The sequence below is a fragment of the Dendrobates tinctorius genome, unplaced genomic scaffold, assembly GCF_039654945.1.
Source record: "Dendrobates tinctorius isolate UK_male_01 unplaced genomic scaffold, ASM3965494v1 ptg000126l, whole genome shotgun sequence".
Classification (NCBI taxonomy): Eukaryota; Metazoa; Chordata; class Amphibia; order Anura; family Dendrobatidae; genus Dendrobates; species Dendrobates tinctorius.
Window position 1 is genome coordinate 16,152,209 of NW_027361794.1, and position 27,147 is coordinate 16,179,355.

The 27,147-nt window shown below is 45.3% G+C and overlaps 1 protein-coding gene across 1 annotated transcript; it reads left to right on the forward strand.

Annotated features, from left to right (window-relative positions):
- Positions 1-2,336: 2,336 nt before the first annotated feature.
- Positions 2,337-26,650, forward strand: LOC141047317 (uncharacterized). The gene is made up of 6 exons (XM_073542379.1): positions 2,337-2,487; positions 2,617-2,796; positions 2,880-3,003; positions 3,087-3,184; positions 3,383-3,473; positions 24,133-26,650. The coding sequence occupies exons 1-6, from the start codon at positions 2,410-2,412 to the stop codon at positions 25,218-25,220; spliced, it is 1,659 nt and encodes a 552-aa protein (XP_073398480.1). The 5' UTR covers positions 2,337-2,409; the 3' UTR covers positions 25,221-26,650.
- The last annotated feature ends 497 nt before the right edge of the window (positions 26,651-27,147 follow it).

Below are 27,147 nucleotides of genomic sequence, written 5' to 3' on the forward strand. Positions count from 1 at the left end.
AGACGAGTTTTGAGTCTTTTCCCTTTTTCCCGATCTGGTCAAGTCAAGAGTTAACCTTTCCCAGCCTCAGTCAGGGTTCAGGTTTGCTATTTATCGCCGCTGCTTCCTACAGGCGATGTCAGTTATAGATCTGTCCTGCTGTTATTCCTAACTCGACCCATGTCTGTGCTATTCCCTGTCCTGTCTGTGTGTCCCCTTTGTGTCTGGACTTCTTGGTACTTGAACTCAGTTTGTACCCTGACCTACTTTTGTCTCTTGTCTTTGGCATATTTGCTCTTGACCGTTACTGATCCCCGGGCTTGTCTCTGACCCAGAGTTTGCTTATTCCTTTGGTACTGCGCTACAGTGTGTTGCTTGACTTGGCTTGCTTGATTATTCTGCTGCCCCCTGTGGTGGCCTCGCTTGCTGCATGACAGGCCTACTCTGTTTAGGTGCAGTCCTGCTTCCACTCTATTGCCATCTAGTGGAGCCTGCACTGCAGCAAGTGTGATAACGGGAAGCAAGGAATCGTGTATTACTCTCATAGTAGGGTGCCCCCACACAGTATAATGTTCCCACAGTACCACCATCCTCAATTTTATTGTAACACTGAAAGGAAAGAGCTGGAGGCTCACAGAGTATAATCCTAAAATAATTTTTACTTAATCAATTTAAAATACATCTATGGTGAGATACAGACTGAAAGCAAAAAAATGGTAGCGCCAAGACCAGCGAATTAAAGTGCTTAGTGGCACAACAACACAGTACAATAGCATAAGTTACACTATCAGATAGAAGCAATCTGAATTAGATGGCCACAGCCATTACTCTAATGAAATGGCTGGTAAAATAACAGTCATGAATCTGGACAGGATGGTTCCGCCTCCATCTTGGTCAGGTCAGGGTTAATTTAGTCCGCCTCTCTTTGGTTCTGGGGCTGCTATTTAATGTTGGCAGTTCCTGGATTTGGTGTTGGTGATACTTCCGTATCCTCGGTTTGTGGTTGCTGACCCAGGTTACTCGTCTGTAAACATTGTGCCTCTGTGCTTGTGTGCTTTGCTGTGTATGACCTGGTTTGTCCCCTGACTTTTGCCTCTGGATCCTGCTTGGTACTGCTCTGTCCTTCCTGGTTATCTGACCCCCTTGGCTTGTCCCCGTTTACTCTTTGCCTTATCCCTAGATACTACGCTCTTGTCTGGCTTTTGACCATTGGCTCTCCTTGACCACATTTTCTGTCTCTGCCCTGCAATCTGCAAGCTCAGTACCCTTTACTCACGTGCGGTGACTCCACCCCCTGGTCACGTGACTGCTTAGTGCCAGGTCCTGTGCTCACTGCATTAATCTCAGGTCCTTGCGCACTGCGTGCCTTGCTTCTGCACTCTCTGCGCTCATTCATTTGCCCCCTGGTAGCGCCCCCTAGGCAGCGCCAGTGACACCATATGTGTCATAACAATACCCTTAATCATGGATTAGACAAAAGGGCCCAAAATGAAAGCCATGAAAGGCTTAAAATAAAGCTACTTACTGGTGATGGTGTAGGTCTAAGTACTCACCGTCACCCCAATGCACGTTTCATCACAACTTTATAAGACGCCTCCTGATTATACTCTGTGAGCTTCCAGCTCTTTCCTTTCAGTGTTAATATGAAGTCTTTTGAGCTATTTTCATCCATTGTCTATATGATCTCTGTGCATTAGTGTATAGCTCAATTTTATTCTATAACATTTTAATACATTTTTTGTGTGTTTTTTCATGTAATATATGAAGGTCTATAAGGATGGGAAAATTTCCAAGAGGGGGAAAAAAACTGTACATGGAGACATTAGCATCAAATATTTCCTGTCTTGTTCTTACAAACAATCTTTTATAAAATCCTCAAACTTCTGTGTGTGACTCAGACCTGAGATCTAACGTGATAGAAGATTACAGTGCGGGGAAGACGGGAAACCTTCATATAGACGGCCGGTGGGGATGGAGTCAGTGACGGACTCCGGCCAAATATGTTTCTAGAGCCGTAGTAGAAGATGAAGATGTCGTCCTCATCATGAAGTAGTTATTTCTCCTGTCACGTGTAATGAATATCTCCTGCAGTATTGCTAATGCCGATTCCAGTGTCGGTAAATGAGACGAGAATTAGCGTTATGGAAGATGAGTCTGAGGAACGTATTCAGCTGCCAACTCCGAGGGAGAAACTGCTTGTTGTCTGTGGCCTAAATATATAGGTTTTATTAGTAGATGTAAAGAAGGAAACTAAATACTGTAAAATAATAAATCTCATATGTTTCCCTTATTATCTCCAGTAATTGTATTATTACACAGGATTTTTATGATGTTACATCGGCTCATCTTCTCATTCAGGTCTCTACAATATCGGATCCTCTCAGTGAAGATCTTCTATATAAGAGAATTTTCCTGATTTACCCATCAAAGATGGATATGGACAGAGACAAGATGGTGGAGAGGATATTACACCTCACCCTAGAGATCCTCTTCCGCCTTACTGGAGAGGTGAGAGATTCTGATGACGTCACATTACATCATTCTTATCTATGGGAATAACAGATGGACAGAACTGGAGAGGTGAGGACTCTGGAAATGTCTGTAGTGAGATTTATTAATGTGTCTCTCCATAACCAGGATTACACAGTGGTGAAGAAGACCTCTAGTGAGCGCTGTCAGGACCCTGTGTCTGAGGGATGGGGAAGACCTCTGAGCCCAATTATGAGGCCTCCACCTCACCACCTGGTGTATGAGGACATCAAAGACCAAATGATCCTAGAACTCATCTACAAGATGATTGAGCTGCTGACGGGAGAGGTGACACTGCTGGGAATGCTGGGACATTATACAGTAACACTATGAAGGGATAGGGGGGATGATGGTATCATTGTATGTGTCAGGTTCCTATAAGGTGTCAGGATGTCGCTGTCTATTTCTCCATGGAGGAGTGGGAGTATTTAGAAGGACACAAAGATCTGTACAAGGACGTCATGATGGAGGTTCCCCAGCCCCTCACATCACCAGGTAATAGACAGGACTAAATACACACGGCCTATAATTATCTGTATGTAAAGAATGAATTCAGTCCCTGTATGTGTTTCCTCCAGATCTATCCAGTAAGAAGACAACACCAGAGAGATGTCCCCATCCTTTTCTTCCACAGGACTGTAAACAAGAAGGTCCCAATGTTCCAACATATCCTCAGGTAGATGGAGAGAAGGTGTCATGGAATCTCCCCTATGATGTGTAGATGGCTGTGAAGGTCTCATTCTCAGTCTTGTTTTATCCACCATTATTATCTGTTCCACCAGTGTGTAATGAGAACTGTGGAGATGGCAGGATTAGACATGAGCATAAATGTAACTTCTCAATATGTCTATGACTTGTAGAATATTTGTTTCAGAGTGAAGATCTGACCCACATTAACACTACAGAGACATATGTGAGGGGTGATGAGCGGTGTAAAGAGGAGATTCCTACATATGACTACCCAGGTGAGTAGTATCCACTAAATACAGAGAAGTCACAGACTCTTCTCAGACATCGGCAGTGGCTGCTTTATCGGTGGTGTAGTCCGGCCGTATTACCATGATCACCATTTTGACTCTAGACCACAACATTCTCCTCCATCTAAAACTGTTCAAATGACTTTGGTCATTGAAAGCCCTTTTCTATAGAACTTACCACCTGGTAGATCCACCTACCAACTGACATGAAAAGACGCTGACCATTACCTGCCCAGATCTGCAAGCTACAAAGCCAAATGACAGCGTATGTAGAATGTGCTGAAAAGTTAGAAAGTGACTTGAAGAGAAGTATTATGATGGGCCTGTAAGAGAAAGTGGAGGGTAATGATGCTGTTGGCTTCCTAGATCCTGATATCTTATTGGATGAATCTACCTTCTCTCCCTTCTGTGCTGCTGAATGTCTCATATGGTCCCTACAAGACCAGGTCCAGTCTTTCTGGCCAACTTCCCTTTTATGATCCACAACATTAAATGTGCAGTGAGGCCAAGGGTGAATTTCTGTACAATAATAACAGTTTCCCTTTATCCTGACTTTTAAAACCGACTAATTTCAGGATCACGAGAAACTACATAAAATACACCTGTGCCATGATATATCTCTAAGCTGTGCGTGGCTGATGGCTGTAATATACATTTATTCACACCTGCAGGAGATGTGTTGGCTCGAGCCCTGGTTTCATCTAATCCCTCCCCGTCATAAACTCCATTAAGGTTTCCATCCTAAGAAATTCAGATTTCTTCCCACTCTCCTGAAATCAGGAGCACTAAAACGTTCTCTACGTTTCTGATCAGGACTCGTAGTAGCTCCAATGGTCCACAATAAATGAGTGCATCTACAGTTTATCCCCTTCATGACAGAGCCTTTTTAGTTTTTGTTTTTCCCTCCCCTTTTTCACGGAGCCATAACTTTTTTATTTTCCTGTCAATATGGCCATGTGACGGCTTGTCTTTTTGCGGGACATGTTGTACTTTTGAATGACAAGATTGGTTTTACCATACTGTGTACTCAAAATTCCAGTGCTGTGAATTGCAAAATAAGTGGAATTCCAGAATTTTTTTTTCACCATGTTCACCAGATGCTAAAACCGACCTGCCAGTATGATCCTCCAGGTCATTACGAGTTCATAAACACCAACATGTCTAGGTTCTTTTTTTTTTTTTATTTAAGTGGTGAAAAAGATTAAAAGTTTGTTAAAAAAAAATTGCGTCTTTTTCCAAGACCCATAGCGTCTCCATCTTTCATCATCTCAGGTTGGGTGAGGGCTTATGTTTCACATGCCAGGCTGATGTTTTCAAAATGATACCATTTTGGTGCAGATGCGATCTTTTGATCGCCCGTTATTGCATTTTAATGCAATGTTGTGGCCACCAAAAAATTTAATTCTGGCATTTTGACTTTTTTCCTTGCTACTCTGTTCAGCGATTGGGTTAATTCTTTTTTTCTATTGATAGATCAGGCGATTCTGAACTTTTATATTTTTTAAATATTTTTAAAAACGTGTTTTGTTTTTTTTTGTTTTTTTTTTTAATTTTGGCATGTTTCAATAGTTTCCATGGGAGACTAGAAGCTGTCATAACCCGATCGGCTCTGCTACATACAAGCGATGATGAGATAGCAAGAAAGCAATTCTGCTATATACAGGCTATGAGCGCCCGACCATAGCAATCCGGTAGTCACAACCATTGAGGTCTACAGGAGACCTTTGGTTGTCATGCCCACACTTCAGTGATTCGCGATCACGTGACTGGGTCAGATATGGGTAGGATTTCTGGTGCAATTACCAGAAGCGCACGTTAAATGCCGCTGTCAAGAGTTTGACAGCAGCATTTAATAGGTTAACAGCTGCAGGTGGATCGCAATTCCGGGCTGTTCCGGGCACATGTCAGCTGTTCTAAACAGTTATACACTGTAAATGGAGGGTACCACCAGAAAGATTTATATTCTTATGTAAGAGCAAGAGGTCTCACCAGGGTATGCAAGTAGACATGTAATAGAGCAAGAAAAAGTCAAACCCATAAAAGGGAGCACCTCAATTGCATAAGAAATATATATATATATATATATATATATATATATATATATATATATATATATATATATATATATATAGTGTGTAATACAAAATTTGAATTTTTATTATTCACCAAAAAATACATAGAGAACAAAACACATATAGTATAAAAACAATTAAAATTGCATCTGTGTGCAAAGGAGACTCAAAACCAAATGCCACACCTCAGCAGGCTCCCAACTTTCTAAAGCCAGTTATATTTATTCATTCAGCGCCTTCTATGGGAGCCTGCTGTGGTTTGCCATTGCCTTTATACTGAGGTGTGGCATTTGGTCTTGAGTCTCCTTTGCACACAGATGCAATTTTAATTGTTTTTATATCACATGTGTTTTGTTCTGTCTCTGTATTTTTTTGGTGAATAATAAAAATTCAAATTTTGTACTACACATATTGTGTGTGTGTGTGTGTGTGTGTGTGTGTGTAAAGATGTGGCCTCAACGCAGGTGTCATGATCCAGTGTTGGATCTGGCAGTATTAAAAGCACAAAGTGAACTTTTTTTACTTTGGTTCAGTTCAAAGGTGTTTTGACTGTCCCCGGTGGTGGTGAGTGGTATCGCACCTTAGGTTAATGTGCACTTAATTATAATTCAGGTGTTGGACTCTATAATTGGGTCTCAGGGTGTTCACTCACGGCTGGTGATATTTTTTGCTGAGTTGTTGGAGAGCCTGGTGGAAGGATGGAGCCGGATAGGAGTCCTGCGCAGTCAGCCAGAGAGAACGAGTGCCAGCTAATGGTGTCTGCAGGAAGGACTGGCATGGCCTGGTGGAGTCGCAGTTTATGGTGTCGGCTGGAAGTGCGTGCATGGCTTGGAGGAGTGGCGACTAGGAAGAGAGTTGCACTCAGCATGCGCGACTTGGTTGCTGAGAACTGGACTCGAGCATGCTTGGATTCTTGGCAGAGGCTGGACTCATCTTGGGACTCTGTGTACTGGACTGCTGCAAGTGGTGATGGACTCTGCTCCCAGGCTGCACGATGGTGATGGATCCAGTTATGGTGATGGATCAGGGTGGAGGAGAAGATGCACACAGGTGGTGGGCTCTGTTGCTAGGAGCGTACGCAACAGAGCAAAGCTAAGTGGTGTTTCCCCTGTATTGTCTCTTTTCCTCATGTGTGGTGTTAGTGCAGTGGTGGGATTAGTCTCCGCACCGACCCATTCCCTAGTGAGGGTTTAGGGTCAGGGCGAGCAAGGGCGTTAAGGTACGCGTGCGGCGACAGGTGCGGAGCCTGTTTAGGGAATGTGAGGAGTGTAGGGACACTGGCTCAGGGGAGTGCAGGAGGTCTCCTTTTCCGCATTCCCTATCGCAGGGCCCACCATTGTTAAAGTTACCCAGGTTCCCCCTTATTATTTAAATGCGCCTTACTGGAGGCAGGGTTTCCAGATATATGTATGCATGGCGTGTAATACCTAAATCCGCCAGGTGGAGGCGGCGTATCCACCTGCACGCTTTATTATTTAAATTCGCCCCACTGGAGGCGGTGTATCCAGGGTCACGTGTGTATGGGTTCGCCTTGCGACATCATCTGCGTCCTGACACACGTGACCATGACATTATCACCAGCCCTACAGTTTTTTTCTGGTGAGCTTTGGCCATGTGGAGACCGCTGAGTTATTGCTGCCGGGCCTCACTGAGGTGAGTGGGGAGCGGCAAGGTGTTTAGAGCCGCTGCAGCAGCAGTTATCACGGTCTGGGGCCTCTGCTCAGGTAACCAGGAAATCAAAATGGCGGCTTTGGCAAATGGCGGGTCTGGCAAAAGCCCCTGGAGTCGCTGCTGGGGAGCGGGACTTGCTCATGCACATGGGCGTACCCAGGCAGGTGGGAGGAATGGTGCCCCACGGAGCTGTTTGGTGTTCCCTGAGGTGAAGGGGTGCGTTTCAGTGATGAGCAGACTGGTGTGATAGTCCGTGGGGTTTTACGCCAAATCTTCATACCATCGAAGAAGCCGCCCTCCTGGTTGTGTGGAGGCGACCAGCGAGAGTATATTTCCTCCATTTCCCTGTCCCCTTCTCCTCCTGGTGTGTGCAGCAGGTGTGCTGCGGGGGAGTAGGGACAAATCTCTACCCTCGCCATTAACCAACCCTAGGAGGCGCAGTCCTCTTGGTGAAAGGGTTGGAGGGTGGTGTCCCTTGGTGAATAGTGGGGGTGTGAGTGTGGTGACACAGTGGGACGCCTCTGAGTCCAGAGTGGGTTCACCGAGTTATGACATATGTATGTGTGCAATAAACGTTCAGGTCCGGACCTGTGTGTGAACGAGCATGTGTGGGTGCCCACTAAAAAACATCTTGTGGAAATGTATTGTGGAGTCTGATCAGCTCTGAGCAAACATATACATACATAAACTCGTTCCCCAGGTCGGCGCTGTGGAGATGAGTGGTTCCTCCAAAAAGAACTTTATTGCCAATATCAGCGGTGTTTGTCATAAACCTGAAGTGTCGGGGAGTGGTGGGGTGAGCTCAGGGTCTGGGCGTCACCGCTGTAGGTGTTTCCCTAATGAGGGGTGGTCTTGAGGGTCCAGAGGCCCCTCATTAAGGAGGGGGTACTGTCATGATCCAGTGTTGGATCTGGCGGTATTAAAAGCACAAAGTGAACTTTTTTTACTTTGGTTCAGTTCAAAGGTGTTTTGACTGTCCCCGGTGGTGGTGAGTGGTATCGCACCTTAGGTTAATGTGCACTTAATTATAATTCAGGTGTTGGACTCTATAATTGGGTCTCAGGGTGTTCACTCACGGCTGGTGATATTTCTTGCTGAGTTGTTGGAGAGCCTGGTGGAAGGATGGAGCTGGATAGGAGTCCTGCGCAGTCAGCCAGAGAGAACGAGTGCCAGCTAATGGTGTCTGCAGGAAGGACTGGCATGGCCTGGTGGAGTCGCAGTTTATGGTGTCGGCTGGAAGTGCGTGCATGGCTTGGAGGAGAGGCGACTAGGAAGAGAGTTGCACTCAGCATGCGCGACTTGGTTGCTGAGAACTGGACTCGAGCATGCTTGGATTCTTGGCAGAGGCTGGACTCATCTTGGGACTCTGTGTACTGGACTGCTGCAAGTGGTGATGGACTCTGCTCCCAGGCTGCACGATGGTGATGGATCCAGTTATGGTGATGGATCAGGGTGGAGGAGAAGATGCACACAGGTGGTGGGCTCTGTTGCTAGGAGCGTACGCAACAGAGCAAAGCTAAGTGGTGTTTCCCCTATATTGTCTCTTTCCCTCATGTGTGTTATTAGTGCAGTGGTGGGATTAGTTTCTGCACCGACCTATTCCCTAGTGAGGGTTTAGGGTCAGGGCGAGCTAGGGCGTTGAGGTACGCGTGCGGCGCCCGGTGCGAAACCGGCATAGGGAATGTCAGGAGTGCAGGGACACTGGCTCAGGGGAGCTCAGGAGGTCTCCAATTCCCTTTTCCCTATCGCAGGGCCCACCACTGTTAATGTTTCCCAGGTTCCCCCTTTATTATTTAAATTCGCCTTACTGGAGGCGGGGTTTCCAGAATGTTTGTATAACGTGTAATTCCCAAATTCGCCAGGTGGAGGCGGCGTATCCACCGGCACATTTTATTATTTAAATGCGCCCCACTGGAGGCGGTGTTTCCAGGGTCACGTGTGTTATGGGTTCGCCCAGCGGAAACATCTGCGTCCTGACACACGTGACCATGACAGCAGGAGCCCATATCAAAGGGGGAGACACGACGTGCACAGTACTAGTACGGCACATGCCGTGAAGGGTTTAATGTTGGAGATCTCCCATCATATATACGCTGTGGATGTAATTTTTACATGTTCATTCTGTATGATAGTTTGATAGTGCTGGTATCGGCCTGCCTCACTTACGTGAGTCTGTAACTCCCTGTTAGTCTTTAAAAAAAAGTCTCCATTACCTCTTCCAAATGCCCAAGATCTAAATTTAAGACACCTTACCTCTGCACTCAGGGTCGGACTGGGCCACCGGAGAACCGGAGGATTCTCCGGTGGGCCCAGGCACTAACACCTGCTGGCATGTAGGGCCCACGCTGCTTCGGGGACCCCCAGCCAGTGGCGTGTCGCTAATAACGGTGCCAGCAGAGCAGCAACGGGTGACAGGAAGCCGAAGGCTGTTCCCGCTGCTAAAGAAAAATGAATATTCACGCTTCTCCACGCCCCCATGGGAGTGGAGAGGATCTGAATGGTCATTTCACTTTAACGCTGTCCGTTATTAGGGCCCACAGACCAGGGCCCCTGCTCTCCCAGGGGACCCTAGCCTATGTGGCTGCTATGGGGCCGTTAATGAGGGGGACTTGGCGTCAGTGCTCCCCCCCCCCCCCCAGTGAGTGCCACATTCAACTGTATCTGCGTCAGATGCCGATACATTTGAAAGCAATAATGTACGAAAGAGCCTCAGGTAACGTTCCCTCATTCACCACTGCTTCTGACACAGTGGGTGCATGATGATGTCGGAGTAGAGCTGCCCCCCTGAATCAGCGTGGGAGCGATGAGAACTGAGTATTGTGGTTTTTTTATTTATATATATCAGTCCTGGTTGCATGGTACCCTATGAGGGGGGGGCAGCATGATACCCTATGAGGGGGGGCAGCATGATACCCTATGAGGGGGGGCAGCATGATACCCTATGAGGGGGGGCAGCATGATACCCTATGAGGGGGGGCAGCATGATACTGTCACAATCCTGTTAGCGCCGGCGGCTTGCCACGGCTGAACAGGGTAACTCACCTGCCGCTATGAGGCAGCCCGGGGTCAGGCGCTGTAGGGGAGTTCAGGCAGACGAGACCTGGGAGTCACGGTGAGCGGGGACGCTAAGGCACAAAGCACAGGCACAACATGGTCACACACACTTGGCCAAGGGTCAAAGTATAAGCGAAGAGGAATGACCCCACAATGAGGCTATAAGAAGCCTGCAGAAGACCAGAGTGAGGCTATCCCTATTAACTCTAGAACTGCCTAATCCCACAAACTCAGCAAACCATGACAAATACCCTATGAGGGGTGTCAGCATGATCGTTTTGTTTGCATGTCCAATATTTCTTCTTGAAATTCATCTGATAGTTTAGATTGCCAAGTGACATACTCTAGTTACCCCACAGAGGTTTCTCCATTAGTTACTTATTTGCTACTCATGAAGATTGTTGGGTTTGATCATTTCAGTAGATGTTTTTGACTACAGTAGTTGCTGCCCAAAATACTCTGTTTTAACCACTTCCTGCAGCCAGTTTTGTGTTCCTAGTCAGGCTTCATGTTTCAAATCTGACATGTCACTCTATGTGGTGATCTTTAGAATTTTTCACAAAAGATATAAGGAAATAAATGGACCTTACAAATTATTTTCCAACCTCTCTTGAATCCGACAGTACCCTGTACACAGTTGTACACTACTGTCTGGGCACATGGCAGAGATCAGAAGGGAAGGAGCGCCATTTAGCTATTTAATAGCAGATCTTGCTGGAATGGTTTTTCTGACACAATGTATTGGGGACACTGCTCGTGGTTACCTGGCAGCTCAAAGGATGGCTACCATGAACAAGCTTGGCACTGTCTACTCCGTTTTCTAGATCCCAGGGATTGTCTTGCTCATCACCCTTATCTCCTCTACGTAGACCTTGACTTACACAGAGACTCCTAGGCTTGAGCCTTGGTGATACCTGCTGTTCTGTGGAGTGAGATGGAAGGAAGAATAGTCAGGTAGCCGGGTCAGAAACAGGAGGGCAGAGAAAATACAAAATGAGAAGATGCAAGAGTAGTCAGTAAATGGGCCGTGGTCACAACTAGAAACAAATTCACAAGCCGAGAGCTGAGCACCGAACTGAACTAGAGGAGAACGACGCTGTGTCTGGCACATTCCGGCAATATGCTTTGAGCTTTAGTACAGTGACGATATTTTCAATTGGCTGAAGCAGGGAGCAGAATACTTCAGCTGGACAGCACACACCCATACCACCAGAGTGGATGGTACTATAGTTCCCAGGCACCCTAATCTTAATGGCTGGACAGCGCCGGCGCCACCCAGAGCTTCTGGCTCTGACATCTCCATTAACAGCACTGCCTGCAGAATGAATAAGGCAGCGCCTGGTGACAGAAGCAAATGTCGCAGGAGCAGTTTCCAGAGAGAATGTAGATAAAACTAGGAGGAGAAAAACGTGCAATAGGGTTTTATCCTATGGAAATAAAGTTGTTAAATAAGGTTTATCTAACCTGATTTATATAGCACAATGAAAGAAAAAAGGATGGCACTCACCGTTACCAAAAGTAGAAGTCTTTATTTCATGGATAAAAATGCATGGGCACGGGAGCAATGCAAAGAGTGCGGACGACGGATTCAGGATTGAGCACCCGTTCCTTGGGGTATGTGGCGTTCATATAGATTTGTGTAAGAGGCCACGGTGGTGCAGCGGTGCCGAATCTGTTTCTCTTTTTTGGACTTTATTCAGACTGTGGTTGTATTCTGAGCACGCTGCTTATAATTAATCCACCTGATTGAAACTCCACACTACGGTGTATACACACCCAGCTGGCTTCCCTCATGGAGTCAGACGCCTTACCCTTGTCTCATGGTTTACTAGCAGGCCGGGAGAATGTATCCACTTCTTCTTTGGAGTGTGAAGACATGGACAGTGTTCAATCTCTCAGCACAAAAACTTTGGAGGACAAGTTGTATGATATAGCAGAAAGAGAAATTAATTTATTTTGGACTAACAACTCATTACAATCCTATATAGAGTGTGGCAGAGTTCCTCGAGATCTGAGGTTTTTTTAAACCCATGTCTCAATTTCAGGACAATGTGCATTTCACCCAAGAGTGGGAAAAAAATTTATTGAAGTGCTCACAAGATCTATTGAATTTGGTGCTACAACAGAATATTTTTAATAATGAAAAAATCAAATTTGATCTGCGTAAAACCAAAGATGAATTAAAATCCAGATTAACGGAGAACCAGTGGTCCACACTGAATGAAAAAACTGGACAGCAAATTGATTGTTTTGCAAACAGAGATCAAACAACGAAAAAGAGACAAGTTTATTCGTGACAAGAGCGATTATGAATTGGGACAGATTTTTTTTCATGGCATAAAAATAAATCTTCCTTTAAAACTCAACGTCCATATAAGACGAGAATCCAAAAAGGAAAAAATGCCAAATTTCAAACTAACAATAAAAAGGATTACCTCACCACTGACTCAGACTCTAGTGCTAATGAAGACATAGTAGCTTCACCCAAACCAGTGGGTGCAACACAGCGCTCAGCAGCAGGGAGAAGGAGAAAACAGCGGCCAGCGCAAAAGGAAGCAAGTCTCATGGAGACCGTTACAACAGGGACATTAGCGAATAATACTGTTGTTAATTTGTCTTGCCATGTTCTCAATGACTCACATTTGTCAGTTTTATCTAGGGGCTTAAATTTTTGTGTCCCTGAGGATTTTGACCTGGTGGATTTCAGGATTGACGTGTTTAAAGCTTTGAGAAAGATACATTTGCATAAGATGTTTGTGTCTGGTGATACTTCTAGTCATTCAAGCTATTCAGGGGAAACCCCATGTATTATAGGTCCTTTGGGATTCATGGCAGGTAATAATGCATTATCTGATATCAAAACTGATGCTTTGGTGTTGTTAGGGTTAAATGAAGATGTGAACATGAGTGTTATGGATGAAAAAGTATTAGTTCAACCTTTCTTAGGAGGATCTAGGTCTACATGCATACCTCCCCGGGTAATATAGTCGATGTTTTTGAAACCCAAGTCATCAGGGATATGGAGGCTTTAATTTATCACAAATTGCCTCCAAATTTGACCAGATGATAGACGAGCCATAAGAGATATCCAGGGTTGGTCTGATACTGTGGTTCGCTCCTCACAAAGGAATACTACATAGCTGAAGCACGTTGTTAGGAGTGGCAGAAGACACTAAATAAAAAATAAAGTGCCTTCGCCACCCGGGGTCCACCGTGCGGTGGATGGAAAAACCGCTGCTAGAGAGGCAGAGCACATGGCGGTAATGTGCACAAGGGTTAGACGGCACCCAGTGCACAAAGCAAGCTCTGTTATACTCACAGAGCTGCAGGCAAATAAGCTCAAATTAAACGCTGAGTCTGTTCAGAGTCACAGACACACAGGCGATATAGTCGTGGTATTCACGGTCACAGGAGTAGCCTTAAACAGCAGGACTACTCCATCTAGACCTACCGTCAAGTAAGGTGAGAAGCGTCGCAACCGCGGATGCAGAGAAAGCTGCAACTGCAGCGCGGCAAGAACTGAGCCGCTGGCAAGGCGCTGCAATAACGCTGGCGCAATGCAGACGCTAAGCTGCTGAGCAAGATGGAGCATATGCGCGCTGGCGCTTGCGCTGCTACTGGCTGAACCCAAACACACAATCGTATTATCAGAGGGAAGGGGTTTCTTAATAAGTCAGTCACCAGTCCAAGCATCCATCACCATACATACAGCAGCAAGTATGAAATACTAGCGCATGGCCGAACAGCCATGCGTGCTTTTTATACCAAACGGGACCTTTCGGAAGTCTCCAAGGCTCCAGGAGGAGCCAATAGGATTAGACACAGGACCTGAGCATGTGATTCCCGAACTCCAATGGGAGCTCGCTCCATGAGCATGCTCAGTGGAGGGAACAGAGGACTTAGCCTCTGGCGAGAGTTGCCGCAAGGCACTCTCCTCTACCTTAGATGAAACGCAGAAGACTGCAGCATGTAAGGGTCTAGATTTCATTAAAGGGAAGGAAGAAATCAGACTCCTAACACACGTAGACAGCTAGCGGACACCAACACTTATTCAAAATTGGCAGCAGATCCAACAAATAAATTTAAAAATGATTTACGCTCTTTTCTGAGAAAGCAAGTGGAGAATAATATACTCTCCAAGAAAAGAGCAGAAAATCTATTGCCCGACTTTCCCCGAAAAGCACACTGGTATCACATACCCAAGATTCATAAGTCTTTATCCCAACCACCGGGTCGTCCCATTGTGTCTGGGATAGGGTCTCTTACTGAGCCCCTGTCCCAGTACATTGATTGGCTTTTGCGCCCTCTCCTCAGTGAAATTCCATCATATGTAAAGGACATGAAAGATTTGTTACACATAATTAGTGAATTTGACTGGCAAGATAATTGTCACTTGGCCTCTATTGATATAGAGAGCCTCTGTACCAGGATCCCTCATAACATTGGAGTGGAATCCATAAGACAGATTCTTCAGAGTACGGACAAGGATATGACAACAATAGATTTTGTCTGTGAAAGCTTGATGTTCATTTTGACACATAATGTTTTCAGATTTGGTGATGCTTGGTATAGGCAAACGGAAGGAACAGCGATGGGCACGCCAGTCGCATGTACGTTTACGAATTGGTTTCTTTCCGTTTTTGAAGAAAGATTTGTGTACTCTGTGAATAACCCTTTTCTGAAACACATCAGGCTATTTATACGCTATGTGGATGATATTCTTGTAATCTGGGACGGCACTGAGTCGGAGTTTAACTCTTTTGTGGAGTATTTAAACATAGAAAATAATATGAATACGAGGTTTACGTCCCAATTCGGGAGTTCTTCCTTGGAATATCTGGGCGTAAAATTATTTATTGAGGATGGTGTGGTTCACACAGAGGTTTTCTGTAAACCTTCCGCATCCAATTCGCTTTTGCACTATGAAAGTGCATATCCACAATGTGTTAAAAACTCCCTACCTTATGGACAATTTTTGAGGTTGAAAAGGTATAAGACTAAAAAGAGAGGGCATTGAAAGACAGGCTCAGGAGTTACATAAAAGATTTTCTTATAGGGGGTATCCCGATTCTGTTTTAGATTTGGCCAGGAAACGGGTAGAAGGAAAGGACACCGTATTGCCAAAAAATAAGTCATGAGAAGAATCTCCAAAATAAAAGAGAGAGGAGCCAGCGCCGCTTAAGGGTAGAACGCATAGCATAAAGTGCATATGCACATAATATCTAACTGTATTCAAAATGAGATATTTGGCAAAAAAATTGATCAATTCAATTGAGCCACCCCGCCGCGCCAAGGCAATCTCATGTGGGGGGTCCTACTCTACGTTTTTAGTAAATACTGTGCCATACGGCCTCCTAAATACATTAAAAGCAAGACACACACAGCAGCCCCGCCCTGCCCCAAGCTTTATTTAACTGTGCACCTGTGTCTGAACCTGCATTGCCCTTCATCTATGTTTGCTGGTCGGGCAATGTGTGGAGGCTAAACCTGATATGTCTGCATTCAGACCTGGTTGGCCTTCATCTTCACTTGCTTTTTCTGGCTTCATGGGAGCGATCCAGCAATGCTCAGGTACGGACTGCACTTAAAGTGGTCTTGCTTTTAATGTATCTAGGAGGCCGTAATGGCACAGTGTTTATTAAAAACGTAGAGTAGGACCCCCCACATGAGATTGCCTTGGTGCGGCGGGGTGGCTCAATTGAATTGATCACTTTTTTTGCCAAATATCTCATTTTGAATACAGTTAGATATTATGTGCATATGCACTTTATGTTGTGCGTTCTAACCTTAAGCAGCGCTGGCTTCTTTTCTTTTTTTGAATCTCCAAAATGACGCTAAGCGTTTTACTTTCTGCTTTAAATTTGATCCTATGGATAAGCAGATCAGATCGGTGATAAGAAAAAAAACTGGCACCTGTTAGAAAGAGAGAGAGACCAGGCAGAAGTAGTTCAGAGGGGCCCTCTTTTTGCTTGCCACCGCAGTGCTAATTTAAGAGATCTTTTTGTCCGCAATAGAGTCAGGAGTGACAATAATTGGATACGTTCAGGCATTCCTAAGGGTAACTTTAAGTGCAATAACTGCCCTTTTTGTCCATTTAAACTTGTTGGCAATTCTATGAAGGTTGGTCCCATTCAGCATGAAGTTCGTCAGTTTATTTCTTGCAAAACCTCATTTGTAGTATATATTCTTTTCTGTCCGTGTGGTTTTTTCTATATAGGTAAAACAATTCGTCCCCTTTACGTTAGGTTTAGAGAGCATTTTCATTCCATTTCATCCGGCAGAGGAGTCCCCCGTTTTATCAGCCACATTAGAGTATTCCATGGTGGTAAGGCAGAATCGCTGCGGTTTGGAGGTTTAGAAAGGGTTAATCCTCCCAATCAGGGAGGTAATCATTGCAGGCTCCTTCTGCAAAGAGAAGCTACTGTAGATGGATACTGCGGTCCAATGCAACAGGTGCGTTGGGCTTGAATGAAAGGGTGGACATGTCCGGTTTTCTCTGAATTTACTGTAATTTGTGCTCTCTAAGATTTATAAGTTTTGCTTTTGTTTTTAACTGTTTGTGCATATGTTGATTTTAATGTTCTATGCATCACTCTGGTAAGTAAGACTGTTATTAATGTCAGCTGTCAGGAGGCAGTGCTCCACAGGTGTGTGGTTATAGGCACCGTTCTCCTGCCGCTTGCCATTAGGACCTGTTGAAGCGCAGGAGCGTGAAAAGGTCGTCGTCCGCACTCTTTGCATTGCGCCCATGCATTTTTATCCATAAAATAAAGACTTCTACTTTTGGTAACTGTGAGTGCCATCCTTTTTTCTTTCATTGTGCTATTGGATTTTGTTATATTTCCTCAGGATTGAGCACCCGTTCTTTGGGGTATGTGAAGGGTCTCTTCAGATTTGGGTAAGAGCCCACGGTGGTGCAGCGGTGCTGACTCTGTTTCCCTTTTTTTGGACTCTAACCTGATTTAAGTCACGTCACCGTCGGACTCGGGTGCTGGTGTTCCTGCCTCGGCCACTGGGAGGCGCCAGACTGTCATGTCGCCAACGGACTAAGGGGCTGGTGTTCCTGCCTCGGCCTCTGGGAGGTGCCGGACTCCTTCGACTAGTGGTGCCGGCAACAGGAGGGCTTTGTCCTCGTGGTCCTGCTCCTTTGATGCATGCCTCTGTCATTGGCCATCACCGTGTTTCTCCTGTGGGTGATGGTGGTGACAGGGAAAGGGACCCTGCACAGGCGTCTGGTGGGCGCAGGCTTTGCTCTTCTGTCAGAGGTGAAGGGGTTGGTGCATCGCCATCTGGCCTGGTTCTGGGGGAGGTCCAGATTAGGTCATCAGGCTGTGAGCCTGTGAGGGATAGCCGTATCCTTCAAATACTTTGGAGCCTGTCCTGCAGGCCGCCAGAGATAGTCTTGGTTTCCCCAGTGTTCTAGTGTTTAATTGCTACTTTTGACTCTGACCTTAACCTGGATTTTGACTCTGCTACACCCTGCTGATTTTGTACCTCTGCTGCCCGCCCGTTTTTTTTACTCTGACCTTAGCCTGGATTTTGACTCTGCTACAGCCTGCCGATTTTGTACCTCTGTTGCCTGCCCGGTTTCTGACTTTTGACTCCTGACTACACTTTCGGTCCCGGTTTTCAGTCCCTTCCTGGCGACCGTCCTGCTCCGGTCCGCTGCTCTCATAGGCAGCTACCTCTTGGGCTTCGCTGTTGTTCCAGATCATCGCATGGGGATAAAGGGTCTCGGGGTGCTGTCTTACGTGCAGCTCAGACTTGCAACTGACAGATGTCACAATTTAGTTGTGTATACACAACAATTCCATGGCTTATAAATCCAGATACTGCAGGTCCAACGGGTCATCAGACCGAGTAATCACAGATCAGGAGAATTTGGGAATAATCTGCGCTGTTGGTATCACATATAATAGATTCAAGTACAGACAAAGTATTTGCAGATTGTCCTTTATTCAGTCAACACATTTTGAAGTGCTACAGTGCATCAGGACAAGAAAACCATAGTTTACCACACATTCTCCATAGGGAATATGACATGCCATTTGTAGAAGCCCTAATATATCAAAATGGCAGAAAACCAGAGCAGTAGAAATTCCAGTAAAGTGACTCCATCTTAGAAATTATAACCCTAAATGAATTCATGTATAGGAGTAGTGAATATTTTGACTCCACAGACGCTTTCAGGAAATTAGCACTCAGTGGATGTTGGAAAGTGAAAATTGCACATTTGCCATTTTGTTATTCAACACATAGTACCCAGATTGTGCTTCAGGAGACACACACTGTAAATTAAGTGGATTCTTCTCACTTTAATAATGCCAAATACAGGGATGCTGTTGTTTGGGCACACTGCAAGGCTCAGAAATGAGGGGTAGATTTGAGTTTGGGAGACCAGAAGTTGATGGACTGGTGTTATGAATGAGTCACCGAAGGAGGAAAAAACAAAAATACAAGCTAAGTCCAGGAAACCGGAGAGGTTGGTAGCTATCGGATTGCAGACCCCTGATCCTATCCACAACAACTAACAGTAGCCTTGGGGGGTTCCTACGATGCCCTAGACCCCTCGATCACAGCCGGAGAACTAAATAGGCCTAAAGAAAGAAAGGGGAATCTAAACTGCCCCAGAACAGACCCCAAAGCAATAGACAGCCCCCAACATATAATGACGGTGAAGCAAGATGAAAACACTAACACAGATAGAAAGATAGGTTGAGCAAACAATGGGGCCCAAGCTAACTAAAAAGGACAGGATAGAAAAGCTGCTGTCTGCAATCCGTAAAAAACCCTACCAAAAAATGTCCCAACCGTCTGATAGGAAAAACAGGCCCTGAAGTCACTAGGACTTCAAAAAGACTATATCAGCACTCAGGTAAATTTTGAAGACAGAGCAAAGAGACAAACTGATCAGAGACAAAAATGGAACTCAGCACACCCCCGACCGGGGATGGCTGAACTCCAAAAAGCAAAGAAATCAAAACAAAACTAATAAGTTCAACAGCAGAGCAAAAACTTATCTTTGAGAAGCAGGAATCAGACTGGTCTCCAAGAATCCAGCAGAGAAATCACCAGCGACTCAGAAGGGCGTCGGCTGCCTTATATCCAGTCAGAATTTCCTGCTACCCAGTCATCATCTACCAGATCAGGTGTTTGGTAATCAGCCTCACTACCTTCCTTCACCAGAAGAGGGAGTTCATCAGACATCGACGGTGAAGGGGAAAATGAACTCACAACAGACTGGTTTATGGAAGCCATGTGTAACATCCATGTTTGGATCTGTGGCAGATCTGGGCTCACATATAACCTTTTTTTCCTTCAAGCCTCTGGCTTAATGTTAGTTTTTGCCCCCGGTGGCCGCTGGGGTTATTACAACCTTGGTGGCTGCTAATGGGTTTTGCCCCCGGTGGCTACTGAGGTTATTACAACCTAGTTGCTGCTAATGGGTTTTTCCTCCGGTGGCAGCTGGGGTTACTAAACGTTAAATTAGCTAGTAGGTGTTAACCCTCCCCTCCTTCCTATAAATGGGTGTCAGGTGCTCTGGATCACTGTGGGTGATACTGGTCATTTCCTAACCAACCTTGGAGGAGAGAGGAGCTATTGGGAGCAGTGCTTTGCAGCTCATCCAGAGCTTTGGTGTTTCAGCTGTTTTATGCTTCGTCCTCGCTCATCAGGGAGTGAGGAACAACGGGCGGGAATCATTATGTCCCTTCTGAATGGAGATCCCCCAATCCTGGGCCTTCTCCCTGCCAGTTGATTCACCATCCTTACGATCAGTGGACAAGTTTTTTGCGGCATTGGCGTCTCCCTGATGGTGTCTCCCTGGCGGAAACCTGACTCTAAGATCAAGCAGGGAGGCCGGCCTGCTGAGGAGTACTGCTCAGAGTTTGAGGTGGGCCACTGACACGCAGTGGAATGACCCTGCACTTAGGAGTCATTTTGTGCAGGGTCTGTCTCCCAAGTTGCAGGATACTCTGGTGCAGTACGCCGCTCCCAGGTCGCTGGAGGCCGCCATGTCCCTTGGCATCCAGGTGGATAGACGCCTCAGGGAGAGACATATACCAAATGTGCCCCCTACAGTCCTCGCTAGGGAAGAGGACACACCAGTGTGGATGGAGGAACCCATGCAGCTCGGAGTAGTTGGTGCTAAAAAGGGGTTGCCTGCGGTTCGCCGTGGTGTGGGGGTATGTTTTTCCTGTGGGCAGCCTGGCCATTTTAGAGGAGCCTGCCCAGTGCGTGCCAAACCTTCGGACGAACCCATACAAGTAGGAGGAGCTAGTTTTCAAACCGTATCACCTACGGTTCGTGGAGTGGTGGGGGCAATTTTTTACTGTGGGCAGACTGATCATGTCCTCAAAGCCTGCCCAATGCACGCCAAATTATCTGTATCCGCTAAGAAGCCGCGTGCCCCTTGTCGTGTGGTGGGAGATGACCAGGGAGTGTATATTTCCTCCATTTTGCCCTCCCAAGGTACTATATCAGCAGAAGTGGTGGTTGGCGGGGTACCTGAGAGCATACCGGTGCTTGTGGACAGTGGAGCAGGAGTCAGTCTGGTGGATGCTCACTTTGTCCAGAGTCATGACCTGAAGTGTAGGACACTGGCCAAACCTCTAAGCATCCAGGCCATTGACTCTGTCCCACTAAGCCAGGGGAGGTTGACCCAAGTCTAAGAAAATATAAATCTGCGTATAGGAACTCATGTAGAGTCCCTGTTGTGCTACGTCTTGGAGGGAATGCCATCACCTATCGTTTTAGGCCTCCCTTGGTTGGAGAAACACAACCCGGTTATAGATTGGTGGTCTAGGGAAGTAGTCAGCTGGGATCAGTCGTGTGAGGGCTGCTGCCTGGGGGCTACTGTCTGCCGTCTCTCTACAACCGTCCCCTTCTCCAGTGGGGGCAGCAGAGGTGCTGCCAGGGAGTAGGAGCAAGTCTCAACCCTCGCCATTAGCCAACCCAGAGAGGCGGAGGCCTCGTCGGGGGAGGGTGGTGGTTCCCTGTGTGAATTTCGGGGGTGTGAGTGTGGTGACACAGGGGGACGCCTCTGTTGTCAGTTCCGTAAAGAGTTCACCGTCTTGTGGCAAATGTATGTGTGGCAATAAACGTTCAGGTCTGGACCTGTGTGTGAACGAGTATGTATGGGTGGCCACCAAAAACATCCAGTGGAAGTGCGCTGCTGGGTCTGGAGTTCTCAGTTGATTGGGCCGTATCAGGTGTCAGCCATCCTCAGCCCGGGGACTTACCAGCTGGAGTTACCCCCAAATATGCCCATACACAACTCGTTCCCCAGGTCGGCGCTCTGGAGATTTGTGGTGCCTCGGGAGCATACATTGCCACTTCCATCTGCCCACGTTTGCCATAAACCTGAGAGTCAGGTAGTTGCTGAAGTGAACTGTGGTGGATCTGGGCATCCTCACTGTGGGTGGTTACCGGTGAGGTGTGGTGTTGAGGGTCCAGAGGTCCCTAATTGAGAGGGGGGTACTGTCACAATCTGTTTGGATCTGTGGCAGATCTGGGCTCACATAGAACCTTTTTTTCCTTCAAGCCTCTGGCTTAATGTTAGTTTTTGCCCCCGGTGGCCGCTGGGGTTATTACAACCTTGGTGGCTGCTAATGGGTTTTGCCCCCGGTGGCCACTGGGGTTATTACAACCTAGTTGCTGCTAATGGGTTTTTCCTCCGGTGGCAGCTGGGGTTACTACACGTTAAATTAGCCAGCAGGTGTTAACCCTCCCCTCCTTCCTATAACTGGGTGTCAGATGCTCTGGATCACTGTTGGTGATACTGGTCATTTCCTAACCAACCTTGGAGGAAAGAGGAGCTATTGGGAGCAGTGCTTTGCAGCTCATCCAGAGCTTTGGTGTTTCAGCTGTTCAGTTGGAAGCTGTATCCAGGTGCCGTACGCTGTTGCCTCAAGATTTGGCAACAGAGAAAGCTAAGTTGTTTGTTTTTCCCTGTTCGTTATTTTCCCTAGTGTTATATTAGTACAGCGGTGGGACCAGTATCTGCACTAGCCAGTTCCCAAGTAAGGAATAGGTGCAGGGCTAGTGAGGGACTAGGTATCCTGGTCGGCGACAGGTGAAGAGCCTGTATAGGGAACGTTAGGAGTGTTCAGGGACACAGCCTCAGGAGGTGTCCACGTCCCCGTTCCTTATTGTAGGGCCCACCGTTGTAACTGTGTCCCCAGTGTTCCCTTGTTTGTCTTGTCGTTTTAGTTATCGACCTGCTGGTCGCGTCACACAGGACAAGTCACTACGTGACACCATGTAGCTTTTCAAGAGCCTTTAATCCACTAATAATGTGGAAACCTCTAGTTTTCCACTGACCGATGATGGACCTTACTGGGGCCTTATTTTTTGAAGGATGAGTAGAAGCTTTTAATGGTATTATTTTGTCAACATAACATTAGTCACGGTCACGCGTGTCTGGACGCAGCGAGTACCGCAAGGCGAACCCATATGACACACGTGACCCTGGATACACCTCCTCCAGTGGGGCGAATTTAAATAATAAACAAGTGCAGCTGGATACACCGCCTCCAACTGGCAAATTTAGGTAATACACGTTTATACAAGTCTGGAAACCCCGCCTCCAGTAAGGCGAATTTAAATAATAAAGGGAAACCTGGGAAACATTAACAATGGTGGGCCCTGCGATAGGGAAGTGGAGACCTCCTGAGCTCCGCTGAGCCAGTGTCGCTGCACTCCTAACGTTCCCTATGCCGGTTCGGCACCGGGCGACGCACGAGTACCTTAAACCCTATCTCGCCCTGACCTAAACCCTCACTAGGGAATTGGTCAGTGTGGAAACTAATCCCACCACTGCACTAAAACACACATGAGGAAAGATGACAAAACAGGGGAAACTCCACTTAGCTTTGCTCTGTTGCGTACGCTCCTAGCAACAGAGCCCACCACCTGCGTGCATCTTCTCCACCCGGATCCATCACCATAACCGGATCCATCACCATAGTGCAGCCTTGGAGCAGAGTCCACCACCAGTTGCAGCTGCCCAGTAAACAGAGTCCCATGGATGAGTCCAGCTTCTGTCAAAAAGTCCAGCATGCTCGAGTCCAACTTTTCTGCCAAGAAGTCAAGCATGCTTGAGTCCAGCTTTCAGCAACCAAGTCCAGCATGCTGAGTGCAACTTTCACCATAGTCGCCACTCCACCAAGCCATGCAAGCACTTCCTGCTGACACCATAAACTGCGACTCCACCACGCCATGTCAGCCCCTTCTTGCAGACACCAACGATCAACACCACCAATCCATGCCAGCACTCCTTGCTGACTCAACCCCTCTGGCTGCACTGCACAGGACTCATGTTCAGCTCCTTCCTTCACCCAGGCTTACTTGAAAATGACTCACAATATCACCAACAAGTGATTGCACACACCTGACACTCTTTTATAGAGCGTCACACCTGACCTATAATACGTGCACATTAAACCAAAGAACTAAAGTGCACTACCGCACACCACCACCGGGGCAACTTAGAATTATTACACGTGGTGTCGTTCATTCTAATGGCCACCGGGGGCAATCACACCACTTTGGCACCAAGCCAAAGGGAAAAAAGTTCACTTTGTGCATTTAAAACTGTCAGATCCACTTTGGATCATGACAACATTGCTTTTATTCCATATTTGGGAGACAGAATGAACAAACAGTTGAACACTATGCACTACTGGTTCATCCTATGAAGTTTTCTATTAGACTGAACTGTCACTTTCTCGGTGAATGATTCAATATTTTTAAATAAACTGTCGATAAAAATGGCAAGTTAAGTAGAAATGTTCAAAAATATAAATTGCCAGGATATTTTATTAAAAAATAATTGTTTTTATTCTTGGCAGATGACTGTAACAGGAGATCGGAGAAACAGCTGACAACTTCAATTTTTAAATCAGAAGATCCAAAGATCTTACAGAATACAATTGAAGTGAATGCAATTACCCCTGATATACCATCATCCCTTCACTGCAAAGATGTATCATCTGATCCATTGAAACAGGTTCTGTCTTTTGATTCTTTACCGGCTATTAAGGAAAATCCAAGTCACAAAATAAGCATTAAAACAAAAATTGCTCCTAAAGCAATGGAGCCGTTTTCATGTTCAGAATGTGGAAAATGTTTTAACCGGAAAGTGCAACTTGATAGCCACCAGAGAACTCACACAGGGGAGAAGCCATATTCATGTTCAGAATGTGGGAAATATTTTATCCAGAAGTGTGTTCTTGTTAGACATCAAAGAACTCACACAGGGGAGAAACTTTTTTCATGTTCAGAATGTGGGAAATGTTTTAACCAGAAATCAGATTTTTGTAGGCACCAGAGAACCCACACAGGGGAGAAGCCATTTTCATGTTCAGTGTGTGGGAAATGTTTTACAGAGAAATCAAGTCTTCTCAAACATCAGAGGACTCACACGGGGGAGAAGCCATTTTCATGTTCAGAATGTGGGAAATGTTTTACAGAGAAATCAAGTCTTCTCAAACATCAGATGACTCACACAGGGGAGAAGCCTTTTTCATGTTCAGAATGTGGGAAATGTTTTACAGAGAAATCAAGTCTTCACAAACATCAGATGATTCACACAGAGGAGAAGCCTTTTTCATGTTTAGAATGCAGCAAATGTTTTAAATGGAAAACAAATCTTGATAGCCACCAGAGAACCCACAGAGGGGAGAAGACTTTTTCATGTTCAGAATGTGGGAAATGTTTTACAAGGAGATCAAGTCTTATCAAACATCAGATAACTCACACAGGGGAGAAGCCTTATTCATGTTCAGAATGTGGCAGATATTTTACATGGAGATCAAATCTTATCAAACATCAGAGAACTCACACAGTGGAGAAGCCTTATTCATGTTCAGAATGTGGGAAATATTTTACACAGAGGTGGATTCTTGTTAGACATCAAAGAACTCACACAGGCGAGTAGCCTTTTTCATGTTCAGAATGTGGGATAAGTTTTATAAAGAAATCAAATCTTATCGCACATCAGAAAATTCACATTAAGATTAAACTTGTTTAGAATGAGGGCGATTTTTTTTTTTTTTTTTTTTTTTTTTCTTTTTCACTTGAAATCACATCTTGTTAAACACTAGAGCAATCACACAAGGGAGAAGCCTTTTTCATGTTCAGAATGTGGGAAATGTTTTAACCATAAAGCACATCTTGATAGCCACTGGAGAACCCACAAAGGGAAGAATGCCTCAACTACACCCAACACATTAGAAAGGACCTAGCTGCAACAACTAAAAACACCAATTTGGACCTAGCTTCCTAAGAGGCCATTGAGGGGTTTCTAATACCTCCTGAGGAACCAGAGAGGGGGCTGCATGACACTGTCAACAAGAAGAAAGGAAAGTGTGAAGTAGTATGCGAAAACTCTATCTTAAAAACTAAAAGACATTCATATAGGGCTAAGGAGAACCAAAAATAAAATGAACACGTATAACCTCCTAGAAACCTATGGCAGGAGGAAAAGGTGCTGGGGGGATCTAAAAGACTCCTTTCAAGAATACATGTGGATTTTACCAAGCAAGGTAAACCTCTTAGATGAAGTAGAGAAGTGACTCAGAGTCACACTTTAACTTCTGAATATTTTTTTAAGAACGTGGATCCTAAAGCTGGATCATGTGAAGTGGCCTTATAAGTGACTAATAGAGGGGTGACAATACATTGGGATCACATCTCTCTCTTTATGCACCCTAAAGTCTTGTTTGCTTTTGCAGCTGCTCCTTGACATTGAGAACTGTTGCTCTCTTTACTTGTAATCAGAATACTGAAGTCCTTCTCCTGTTCTGTAGTCCTGAGTATGCTTCCGTTTAATGTATATGCAGCAGTAGGATTACTCTGACCTAGGTACATTACTCTACATTTATCAGTATTTAATCTCTTTTGAAAGTGTTTGCCCCTTCAGACATCTTATTAAGATCATTTTGTAATATTGTACTGTCCACGTCAGTTTTTAATAACCTACATAGTTTGGTGTCGTCAACAAAGACTCTTACCCCTGAGGAAGCTACATTGCTGTGGCGTAACGTGTGGGGTCCGTGACTCTCTCCCTCTTCATATTGAAGGTTTCATTCCTTGTGGTTCTGATGAATAATTTATATGTAACCCTTTGATAAGGGATTTACATCTTACCCTCCTATGTTACACTGGGTTCATATTATCCTTACAGGCACCTTTTAGTGTATTTTACATTTAAGTCAAACTGCACTATTGCTTATCTGAGCCTTTGGGGAACCCTTGTTTATTGGAGTTACATTTTTGCTTGCACTTTTGCTATTTTCGGAGTCAGTCTTTTTTACGTTGTTTATTATGACATGGTGATTGTGCTTTGTTATAAAATATATTCCCCTACCTTCTTGTCTGCTTTTAATTGCTTTTATACTCATTCCTATGTATGTTTTGGTATCAAAGTATCTTTTTCATTTTTTTGGACATCCCAGCTTATATTGTTTTACTTTGGGTTATTGGTTTATCAACACAGTCTATAGTGATTGGTGGCCGCCAGACAAGGAGAGATTCCAACTAGAGTAATGTAAGTTTAAAAAAATAAATGTTTATAACAATAAAAAATATGCATAAAAACTTAAAGGGCAAAAAAACCTCCAAAAAATAGGGGGGCGGAAGAAGCACAAGGTTGTTGAAAATGAAAAAAATGTGGGACCAGGAGGTGGGAGTAAAAATGAATAAAGTTGGACCACTAGAGATAGTATCAAATGCACAATTATTAAATATGATACTAAAAGCCTAGAAGGGACAATATGCTGATATAAATTATTAATAGAAGAAATGCTTTATGATGCACACAAACAATTTAATACCAAATGCAAGATAAAGTGCAATGTGCTGGT

What these genes read in the sequence shown, in the direction of transcription:
- LOC141047317 (XM_073542379.1), top strand. Translation starts at nt 2,410, where the DNA reads ATGGATATGGACAGAGACAAGATGGTGGAGAGGATATTACACCTCACC. An exon ending in ATGTTCCAACATATCCTCAG is followed by an intron (nt 3,185 to 3,382) that starts GTAGATGGAGAG and finishes TATTTGTTTCAG; the next exon opens with AGTGAAGATCTGACCCACAT. An exon ending in TCCTACATATGACTACCCAG is followed by an intron (nt 3,474 to 24,132) that starts GTGAGTAGTATC and finishes TATTCTTGGCAG; the next exon opens with ATGACTGTAACAGGAGATCG.